The 12,146-nt window shown below is 44.6% G+C and overlaps 1 protein-coding gene across 1 annotated transcript in view; it reads left to right on the forward strand.

Annotated features, from left to right (window-relative positions):
• LOC144594714 (polycystin-1-like protein 2) overlaps positions 1-12,146 on the forward strand; it is a 97,481-nt gene that overhangs the window by 12,034 nt on the left and 73,301 nt on the right. Inside the window, exons 4-5 of the mRNA XM_078401556.1 lie at positions 3,435-3,475; positions 8,556-8,678. Coding sequence (XP_078257682.1) covers positions 3,435-3,475; positions 8,556-8,678 — 164 coding nt within the window. The remainder of the gene's footprint in view (positions 1-3,434; positions 3,476-8,555; positions 8,679-12,146) is intronic.

Raw genomic sequence — 12,146 nt, forward strand, 5'->3', positions numbered from 1 at the left:
TAACGTTTAAGATCTCATTTTTCAGCTTTGATGGTTTAGCAAGTGGTTACACTGCATATGCTGGTTTACACTGAAGATAGAGTCATAGAGTGATAGAGTGTGGAAACAGGTCCTTTGGTCCAAAGTGCCCACACCGGCCACCGTGTCCCTGCTACACTAGTCCCACCTGCCTGCGCTTGGTTCATATTCCTCCAAACCTGTCCTGTCCATGTACCTGTCCAACTGTTTCTTAAATGTTGGGATAGTCCCAGCCACAGCTACCTCCTCTGGCAGCTTGTTCCATACACCCACCACCCTTTGTGTGAAAACGTTACCCCTCAGGTTCCAATTAAATCTTTTCCCCTTCACCTTGAACCTATGTCCTCTGGTCCTCGATTCCCCTTCTCTGGGCAAGAGATTCTGTGCATCTACCTGATCTATTCCTCTCATGATTTTATAAGATCACCCCTCATCATCCTGCACTCCAAGGAATAGAGACCCAGCCTACTCAACCTCTCCCTATAGCTCACACCCTCTAGTCCTGGCAACATCCTCGGAAATCTTCTCTGAACCCTTTCAAACTTGACAATTTATTTCCTATAACATGGTGCCCAGAACTGAACACAATACTCTAAATGCGGTCTCACCAATGTCTTATACAACTGCAACATGACCTCCCAACTTCTATACTCAATACTCTGACTGAAGAAGGCCAACGTGCCAAAAGCCTTTTTGACCACCTTATCTACCTGCGACTCGACCTTCAAGGAACCATGCACCTGCACTCCTAGATCCCTCTGCTCTACAACATTCACCAGAGGCCTAACATTCACTGTGTAGGTCCTGACCTTGTTAGACATCCCAAAATGCAACACCTCACATTTCTCTGTATTAAATTCCATCAACCATTCCTCAGCCCACCTGGCCAATCGATCCAGATCCTGCTGCAATCTTTCACAACCATCTTCACTATCTGCAAAACCACTAACTTTTGTATCATCAGCAAACTTGCTAATCTTGCTCTGTATGTTCTCATCCAAATCATTGATGTAGATGACAAACAGTAACGGGCCCAGCACCGAACCCTGAGGCACACCACTAGTCACAGGCCTCCAGCCTGAGGAGCAACCTTCCACCATCACCCTCTGCTTCCTTCCATGAAGCCAATTTGCTATCCATTCAGCTATCTCTCCTTGGATCCCATGCGATCTAACCTTCCAGAGCGGCATACCATGCGGAACCTTATCGAATGCCTTATTGAAATCCATGTACACAACATCTACAATTCTGCCCTCGTTGACCTTTTTGGTCACGTCTTCAAAAAACTCAATCAAATTTCTGAGACATGACCTCCCACTTCAATACCATGCTGACTATCCCTAATCAGCCCTTGCCCATCCAAATGCCTATCTAACCTATCTCTCAGAATACTCTCTAGTAACTTTTCAACTTCAGATGTTAAGCTCACTGGCCTTTAGTTCCCAGCATTTTCCTTGCATCTCTTCTTGGATAGAGGCACAACATTTGCCACGCTCCAGGACGACTCGTAAATTTCAACCAGGGCTCCTGCAATTCCCTCTCTAGTTTCCCACAATGTCCTCGGATATATCTGATCAAGCACTGGAGATTTGTCTACCTTCTTGCACAATAGTACCTTCAGTACTTCTTCGATGGTAGATCAAAGATAGACATAAAATGCTGGAGTCACTCAGTGGGCTAGGCGGCATCTCTGGAGAGAAGGAATGGGTGACATTTCGCTTTGAGACCCTTATTCAGAAGAAGAGTCACAACCCGAAACATCACCCATCCCTTCTCTCCAGAGATGCTGCCTGTCCCACTGAGTTACTCCAGCATGTTGTGTTTATTTTCGGGAACACTGCATGCAACCTTGGGCAAAATCCATTTCCCCACCCGCCAGCCTGACTTGACCCAATCTAGACGTGTAGATGGCTGGGCGCACTAACCCCACCGAGACACATCGAGCCGTAACTGAGAGTTGCTGGGGTTAGAGCCCCAGAGGCTAATCCTTCAGGGCCTTTCATACGGCTGAGGAGAACATTATCTGTTGAAGCAGTCTAGCGTTTGTAACTGCCTTTAAATGTTATTCAGAAAATTCAACCTGTGATGATGACCCTAAATAATTATAACATAAAAATAAGTATGAGCATTTTGAAAAGAATTATTGAGCGCACAAGGAAATTATTGAGCGCACAAGAAAATAATAAAAAAATAATAAAAAAAGGTAAAATAAAGTACAAAAAGTACAAAAAGTTAAAAAAAACCCACACTTACCTGTTCCCATCCAATCTGCACAGCCACAAATCCCCTTTCAAACCTGCCAGTCTGTGCATGTGTAAGACTTACATGGGCACATCTGCCCACTGTCAATGCCCTGTGGAACCTTCAGTCACTGCAGTGTGTTTCAGTTTGTTTAATGCTCACAGACACTCATGGATTAGGACTGCTTCAAAATAGGATTGATTCCCAGCGTGAGATCATCTTCAAGGAACAATAAGTAAAACAAGAGACAAAGGGAATTGCAGATGCTGGAATCTTGAGCAAAACACAAAGTGCTGGAATAACTTAGTGGGTTAGGCAGCATCTGTGGAGGAAATGGACAGGTGGTTTTGGGTCGGAACCGTTCTTCAGACAGTTTCTTCTTCTGAAGAAGGGTCCCGATCCGAAATGCCTCAGTGACCACAGCTATCCTTTCACCTCTCCATTTCCTCCACAGAGGCTGCCTGACCCACTAGGCTACTCCAGCACTCTGTGTTTTGAATAAGTAACACAAATTTCTGATTAAGAATCATCAACCTGAAATAATAACTCTGCTTCTTTCTCCCTGATTGCTGCCAGACTTGATGAAAGTTGCCAGCATTTTCATCTCAAATTATAGGTTCTCGTTTGTTGTAGTTTACTTCCACTATTACAAAGTAAATATAATTGTTTCAAATAAAAGCTGAAAAAATAATGTGTGCAATCCCTCTAATTGCAAATGTGCAGAGACACAGTATATTGATATTTTAAGTGTGTATCTTCCTTAGATTAAAAATCCCATATGTTCACCTGTGTTGACTCTATACTGATTGACTTGCAATGCACTTCCTTGGTTTACACACAGTTAATTCATAGAGCCATTTCGACTTCATATTTTTTGAACAGTAAATATTTGTGCCTTCACAGTAGGGATTGTCAGGTTTTATCAATGCGATTATTAATATTTGTGGACATTCGGAACTATAACTGGTACTACATTCACATGAATCACATGAAGTCAAGCAAACGACAGGAATCCGAGCATCTTTTCACAAACAGAATCAGAAGTTCAAAGGTAGTGCAGATTGCTCAAAATACAGATCTGATGTGCATTTCAACAGTACCTTAATATATTACATTATTAAAATATGAAGGTTTTGAAATGGATGTTTAATTAAAGGGATTTACATCTTTTACAGATTCACAAAGAAGTGCCAGAAGGAAAAGATCTTTGCCAGAAGTAAGTGATTATTGTTGATCACATATTTAGTTTCACAAACAAACGCTTTGGTTTGTGGTTACTTGACTTAATCATTGTTGACATTCCATAGCTAATTACACATCTGTACAAACATGAGTCCATTGGAGTATTTGTAATACTTTAGAGATTGGCCATGACAAGTCATTGTGTTGGCTGTGTTCCATTTTCCATGAGAGTCTTTGAACTATTGCCACGGAGCAATGAAAGTTCACACAGGGTTCCAGGAGAGCCAACCCTCTGAGTTTATTTGGCCTTTTTCCTCAAAGGTTGAGAGCCGGTGCTGAGAATTACTGCCATTGACAGGCACGAGCATTAATGGTGGATTGGGACTGACAGCAACTTGTTTACCAGCAATACACCAGGTTGCTCTTTGGTTTGGGCTCTCAGAATAAAAGGTTTCCTCGGTCTTGCGGTGGTTCCTGATGCAGCATTACTGTTCCTGCCATTCCAATAGCACCCAAGAGGTTCATTATTGGTGTCAAGGGGAAGCACCATAATTTGGCCACATTAAACAAGATGTTTAGCTATTAAGAGTGAGGTTGTGCCTACTGATGTTGAATTTGTGAAGGTCTGAAAACTGTCTTCAGCTGATTAACTCTCTGTGTCGGGGCAAGATCTCCTCGTGCAGGGGTAAATGGAGGGCTGACGAGTCTCGTGTTGGATATTCTGAATAAAAGAGGCAGCAGGGTGTCGGACTGCAACTTGAGGTTGCATGAATTCTTGCTGGGCCCTTCCAAATGAGGTTGTTTCCTGCATGGTCAGCAAACTGGGCGAGACATGATTCCATTTAGCTGCTAATGCCACGATCCGTGGTCTTTCAGGGCAGGGATTATTATTGCGGTGGTCTTGTGTTGAAGCTAAGAGAAGAGCGGTGGCTACACTTCCTTTCCCCGTGATGATGAACTCTTCGTCTCCCACCTTCATTTTTGGCTTGCAGCTTCGGAGGAGTTCTGATCCCACGCAGGGATCCCTATCCCTTGCCTTCAGCATTCCCAAACCATGCCGACCTTTCCCTGCATCCGCCTCCCCTCTCTAGATCTTTCCAATGTGAATTACCAGCGTGACATAACCTCTGCTTTCCTCTCTACATGTCAGCATTATTCACTCAGGACCAATACCAGCTTCGTCATTTCACGTAATAATCCCTTTGATGAAAGGCCTTGATTCTGGAATGTTAAATGTTTCACTTTCCACACTTCCGAGCATTTTCTGTTCTTACTTATGATACCCATCAACTGCAGTGTTTTGAGTTTGTATTACTGACTCTTCTCCATTAAGTCTCTCCACAAGTAACCAGTAATAATTTACCCTCAGTAACTGTAGAGAATTCTACAATATCTATATATATTTTTGCGACCTTTGTCCATTTTCCTACTGCAGCCTCTCAGCTTCCATTATAAGACTTTTCACAAGGCAATACCACACAAAAGGGGTCTTTAAAAATGGACAGATGGACATGAAATAGTAACTACATCTTCAAGATAGAATCCAGGACTTCACCCGAGAGGGGTTAGAATGTGAATATTACTACTTTGGGGAGAAGGAGTGGGTGATGTTTCAGGTCGAGACCCTTCAATTTGAAGAAGGGTCTCGACCCGAAACATCACCCATTCCTTCTCTCCAGAGATGCTGCCCGTCCCGCTGAGTTACTCCAGCTTTTTGTGTCTCTCTTCGGTTTAAACCAGCATCTGCAGTTCCTTCCTACACATTACTACTTTGGGGAATAGTTGAGATGACTAAGTAGGTCCATAAGCGAGAAAGGAATAGAAGGAGAGACACAAAATGCTGGAGTAACTCAGCGGGCAAGCAACATTTCTGGAGAGAAGGAATGGGTGACGTTTGGGGTCGAGACCCTTCTTCAGACTGAGAGTCGGGGGAAAGAGAGACCAGAGGTATGTTGAAAGGGTGGGGGAGCGACAGAGAGAGAGAGAGAGGGAAAGCAGGGATTACCTGAAGTTAGAGAAATCAATATTCATACTGCTGGGTTGTAAGCTGCCCAAGGATATATTTTCACGTGTGGCATAATCATCAGCATTAACTGGTTGAGCTGGAAGTCCCGTTTCTTTGATGTAGTTTTTCTCTAATTTTATAGTCATAGAGAGATCATCACTGAAATGGGTCCTTCAACCCACTGAGTCCAGTTGGACATCAAGCACCAGGGATCCTATTCGAACCCATTTGATTCTCTCCACATTCCCGTCATCTTCCTCCTGGACTCAGCTACCCACTAAAGGGGAATTTACAATAGTCAATGAACTAACAATCTGTATGTTTTTTGGAACATGTGGGGAAATCTGGAGCAAACCCATGCAGTCACAGAGAAAACGTGTAAATTTTGACCAGACAGCACCGAAGATCAGGATTGCTGAGCTGTGAGGCAGCAGCTCCACAAGCTGCAACACCTTGCCATCCTTATGTGACGTGCATTAACATGCAGCATAATCTGCAAGGGTATTTTTTATATATGAAATGAGGTCACAGTAAGAACTGCTACATGAACAAATGCAGATGTCTGTGTATATTTGTGCACTGGACGTCTGGAATCCTGTCTCATCTCTGATCATGGAGAAGTCCCACTCTGATATCTTTTCTGGTAAATGCTCCATGCCCTCACTACTGCAGGCTTCTCAACATCTTCTTCTTCCTTCCACACTTACTCCAAGATGCTTTGGGTCACAGGACATCATTCTTGCTATTGAGGGAGTGCAGCGTAGGTTCACTAGGTTAATTCCCGGAATGGCGGGTCTGTCGTATTTTGAAAGACTGGAGCGACTAGGCTTGTATACACTGGAATTTAGAAGGATGAGAGGGGATCTTATTGAAACATATAAGATTATTAAGGGATTGGACACGTTAGAGGCAGAAAATGTTCCCAATGTTGGGGGGGGGGGGGGGGTCCAGAACCAGGGGCCATTGTTTAAGAATAAGGCATAGGCCATTTAGAACGGAGATGAGGAAAAACTTTTTCAGTCAGAGTTGTAAATCTGAGGAATTCTTTGCCTCAGAAGGCAGTGGAGGCCAATTCTCTGAATGCTTTCAAGAGAGAGCTAGATAGAGCTCTTAAGGATAGCGGAGCCAGGAGGAATGGGGAGAAGGCAGGAACGGGGTACTGATTGAGAATGATCAGCCATGATCACATTGAATGGTGGTGCTGGCTCGAAGGGCCGAATGGCCTCCTCCTGCACTTATTGTCTATTAGTGCTTCAAAAAGAAAGTATTTATGATGCTCCATTGTGGGCGGCTGCCAGGTGACGCTGCAATGCCTCCTGGGCAAGTGAAGGAATGTTAGTCGGGTTAGGCGGTATCTATGACAAGGTGTGGAGGCATACAGCAGCATCTGGCTTAGGCAGTATCAATGACATCCATTGCCAACTCAATTCACTCTCGATCTGCAAAATCAAAATGTCACCCGTTCCTGCTCTCCAGCGAAGCTGCCTGTCCCGCTGAGCTACTCCAGCATTTTGTGTCTATCTTCGGTGTAAACCAGCATCTGCCGTTCCTTCCCACACAATTCACACACCTCTCGGACCCTGCAAGACCTGCTAGGCAAGGTGTGCCCATTTACTTTTGACTGACTCTCCTGGAATGTTTAACAGGCCAGCTCTTGTTGATGACTTTAACAGCACCTTTAGTCTATCAACCGCAAGATATGGTGTTTGCAGTTAAGCTGCTACATTATTTGTTGACAGAGATTAGTTCCTGCTTTATATTTCCTGCTGAAATTTGCCTCCAACACAGAGGGTATCCTCAGGAAATGCCAGCAGCGGCAGTATCTCCTGAGGAAGCTCAACTCCTTTGGGGTCAGCAAGGACATCCTCATAACGTTTTACTACTATTTCATGGGGAGCGTCATCACGTTCTCCTTCACCTGCCGGTTCCACTCCATCAGCCTTCAGAACTGAAACCGCCTGCAGAGCACAGCCAAAGTCTGTTCCAAAATTATTGGACTCCCTGTCAGAGCCCTCTCCACCCTACGCGACCAGCAGATGCTAAGGTCAGCTGGCAGGATTTTACAGGACCCCTCACACGTCCTGTTCTCTGCGTTTGAGTGGCTCCCCTTTGGTGTCAATTGGTCTTTCTTTTTGTTACTTTTAATGTTTTATTGTTTTATGCTTTATTCTTAATTGTTTACTGTATGTTCGTGTTGTTACTTGCGAGCGGAGCACCAAGGCACATTCCTTGTATGTGTATAGACTTGGCCAATAATCTTATTCATTCATTCATTCATTCATTCATTCCTTCATTCATTCATTCATTCATTCATTCATTCATTCATTCATTCATTCATTCATTCAACCTTCAAAGTTGGCTTCAAAGTGTTAACAGAGGCAATCCTCACGTTGCAACTGTTTGAGTGACAGAAATTTGCCCTTACGAAATTCACAAATCACAATCCCAAAAAATGGAGGCATGGAGCAACATTTGTTGTCAAGTACTTTATGTAAGAAAAGGTAATGAAACAAACCCAAAATGTTATTTTTCAACGTGTGCATCTCGATGCGTGCACAGATGATGTGGCTTTGTATTATGGAAAGTCAAGATACAAACCATTTTCTAGAAAAGCATACCTCCTCCCCCCTATAACATGGGATCACCTGTAATGGGGAAAACAGAGAAACTCCATGCAAAATGCCTGTAGAAAAGAGGAACAGCAGAGGAATGTGCATGGAATGGATGGGTGGAGGTGGAGGGTGAAATCAGAATCGATTCACTTTTGCGAGGATTTGCTTTGCTGCAACTGCAGTAGGGTGCAAAATGCTTAATTTCGGCAGATATTGGTGGAGGCTATTCTCCACAATACCCTCTGTATTGAGAGTAAAACAGATAGCATTAATAAACCTGAAAGAACTATCTGTCTGTTAATGATGGCTATTTGCCCCATTATTCTTTTCTCAAATGCGGTAAGTTCAGGATATATACTAACAAACTTACAGAATAGCTATTGAACACACTGCATTGCTTCAAAATGCAAATTGCTCTTATAAAATATTATTTTTCTTTAAGCTTGCACTAATGTTAAACTATGATTACAAGACTACTGCCGTTATTTATTTTACAGAATTTACAAATTTGCAGTGCAAGATGCCCAATACCAGAATCAGATCCAACAGAAAGATTATTGAAAGATCTTCCAAACACTGAGGATTTTTTTACCGACGTTCCCGCCAATGAACTCACACAGGTACAGGTGGCAGAATTAGATCATTTGTTGCTGTTATCGGGACAGCAAGACATAGAAACATAGAAACATAGAAAATAGGTGCAGGAGTAGGCCATTCGGCCCTTTGAGCCTGCACCGCCATTCAATATGATCATGGCTGATCATCCAGCTCAGTAACCTGTACCTGCCTTCTCTCCATACCCTCTGATCCCTTTAGCCACAAGGGCCACATCTAACTCCCTCTTAAATATAGCCAATGAACTGGCCTCAACTACCTTCTGTGGCAGAGAATTCCACAGACTCACCACTCTCTGTGTGAAGAAATGTTTTCTCATCTCGGTCCTAAAAGACTTCCCCCTTATCCTTAAGCTGTGACCCCTGGTTCTGGACTCCCCCAACATCGGGAACAATCTTCCCGCATCTAGCCTCTCCAACCCCTTAAGAATTTTATATGTTTCTATAAGATCCTCCCTCAGTCTTCTAAATTCCAGCGAGTACAAGCCTAGGCTATCCAGTCTTTCTTCATATGAAAGTCCCGCCATCCCAGGGATCAATCTGGTGAACCTTCTCTGTACTCCCTCTAAGGCAAGAATGTCTTTCCGCAGATTAGGAGACTAAAACTGCACACAATACTCCAGGTGCGGTCTCACCAATGCCCTGTACAACTGCAGCAGAACCTCCCTGCTCCTAAACTCAAATCCTCTTGCTATGAATGCCAACATACCATTCGCTTTCTTCATTGCCTGCTGCACCTGCACGCTTGCTTTCAATGACTGGTGCACCATGACACCCAGGTCACGTTGCATCTCCCCCTCTCCTAATCGGTCACCATTCAGGTAATACTCTGCTTTCCTGTTCTTGCCGCCAAAGTGGATAACCTCACATTTTCGTGTCATCCGCAAACTTAGAGATGTTGCATTCAATTCCCTCGTCCAAATCATTAATATACACTGTAAATAACTGGGGTCCCAGCACTGAGCCTTGCGGTACCCCACTAGTCACTACCTGCCATTCCGAAAAGGACCCGTTTATTCCTACTCTTTGCTTCCTGTCCGCCAACCAATTTTCTATCCCAATATAGGTGGAGACAGGAAGATAGAGGGAGATCTGGGAAGGGGGAGGGGAAGAGAGGGACAGAGGAACTATCTAAGGTGGGAGAAGTCGATGTTCATACCACTGGGCTGCAAGCTGCCCAGGCGAAATATGAGGTGCTGTTCCTCCAATCTCCGGTGGGCCTCATTATGGCACTTTTGGAGGCCCATGACAGAAAGGTCAGACTGGGAATGGGAGGGGAAGTTGAAGTGCTCGGCCACCGGGAGACCAGTTTGGCCAACGCGGACCGAGCGCAGGTTTTGAGCGAAGCGATCGCCGAGTCTGCGCTTGGTTTCGCCAATGTAAATAAGTTGACATCTGGAGCAGCAGATGCAATAGATGAGGTTGGAGGAGGTGCAGGTGAACCTCTGTCTCACCTGGAAAGACTGTTTGGGTCCTTGGATGGAGTTGAGGGGGGAGGTAAAGGGACAGGTGTTGCATCTCGTGCGGTTGCAGGGGAAAGTGCCCGGGGATGGGGTGGTTTGGGTGGGAAGGGACGAGTGGACCAGGGAGTTACGGAGGGAACAGTCTCTGCGGAGACCCCTCCCCTCTCTGCATTCCGGCGATTGCTTCTCCCACTTTAGATAGTTCCTCTGTCCCTCTCTTCCCCTCCCCCTTCCCAGATCTCCCTCTATCTTCCTGTCTCCACCTATATCCTTCCTTTGTCCCGCCCCCCTGACATCAGTCTGAAGAAGGGTCTCGACCCGAAACGTCACCCATTCCTTCTCTCCTGAGATGCTGCCTGACCTGCTGAGTTACTCCAGCATTTTGTGAAAGAATGGTTGGTGAGTCGCTGCACAGCAACTAATTAGTGCCCCCTGCTGGAAGTGAGGAATCTATTCCAATAATTCTGGCCTCAGAATTTCCATTTCCCCTTGTTCTCTGAAGTCACCTTATCTTCAACAGTCTCAGCTCCAACCTCCATCATTCCTCTGTGAATTCCTCATCTTTTACATCTTCATTTCAAATCCTTCTTAAAGTTCCTCTAGGATCAAGCTTTTCGCCATCTTCCTTAAAATCATTTATTTGTTTGTTAATGTCTTTTTCCCCAATATACCACTCTGATATGCCCTGGGTATCTCTCTACACAAAGGGTGCTCTATAAATCAAAGTCCTTTTGGTCCTGTGGCCTAAATCAGCTGGATCAAAGTTGTCTGCAGTTTAATATGTGGCTATGTTTGAATTATATGGTTCTATAAGATCCCCCCTCAGTCTTCTAAATTCCAGCGAGTACAAGCCTAGTCTATCCAGTCTTTCTTCATATGAAAGTCCCGCCATCCCAGGGATCAATCTGGTGAACCTTCTCTGTACTCCCTCTAAGGCAAGAATGTCTTTCCTCAGATTAGGAGACTAAAACTGCACACAATACTCCAGGTGCGGTCTCACCAGTGCCCTGTACAACTGCAGCAGAACCTCCCTGCTCCTAAACTCAAATCCTCTTGCTATGAATGCCAACATGCCATTCGCTTTCTTCACTGCCTGCTGCACCTGCACACTTGCTTTCAATGACTGGTGCACCATGACACCCAGGTCACGTTGCATCTCCCCTTCTCCTAATCGGTCACCATTCAGGTAATACTCTGCTTTCCTGTTCTTGCCGCCAAAGTGGATAACCTCACATTTATCCACATTATATTGCATCTGCCATGCATTTGCCCACTCGCCTAATCTATCCAAGTCACTCTGCAGCCTCCTAGCATCCTCCTCGCAGCTAACACTGCCACCCAGCTTCGTGTCATCCGCAAACTTAGAGATGTTGCATTCAATTCCCTCGTCCAAATCATTAATATACACTGTAAATAACTGGGGTCCCAGCACTGAGCCTTGCCCCCACTAGTCACTACCTGCCATTCCGAAAAGGACCCGTTTATTCCTACTCTTTGCTTCCTGTCCGCCAACCAATTTTCAATCCACCTCAACACTGAACCCTCAATACCGTGTGCTTTAAGTTTGTACACCAATCTCCTATGTGGGACCTTGTCGAAGGCCTTCTGAAAGTCCAGATACAACACATCGACTGGTTCTCCCTTATCCACTCTACTAGTTACATCCTCGAAAAATTCTATAAGATTCGTCAGACATGATTTGCCTTTTGTAAATCCATGCTGACTTTATCCGATGATTTCACCACTCTCCAAATGTGATGCTATCACATCTTTAATAACTGACTAGCATTTTCCCCACTACCGATGTTAGGCTAACTGGTCTATAATTCCCCATTTTCTCTCTCCCTCCCTTTTTAAAAAGTGGGGTTACATTAGCTACCCTCCAGTCCTCAGGAATTACTCCGGAATCTAAAGAGTTTTGAAAAATTATCACTAATGCATCCACTATTTTAAAGGCTACTTCCTTAAGCACTCTGGGATGCAGCCTATCTGGCCCTGGGGATTTATCTGC

Source organism: Rhinoraja longicauda, chromosome 6 (genome assembly GCF_053455715.1).
Source record: "Rhinoraja longicauda isolate Sanriku21f chromosome 6, sRhiLon1.1, whole genome shotgun sequence".
In the NCBI taxonomy this organism is placed as follows: Eukaryota; Metazoa; Chordata; class Chondrichthyes; order Rajiformes; family Arhynchobatidae; genus Rhinoraja; species Rhinoraja longicauda.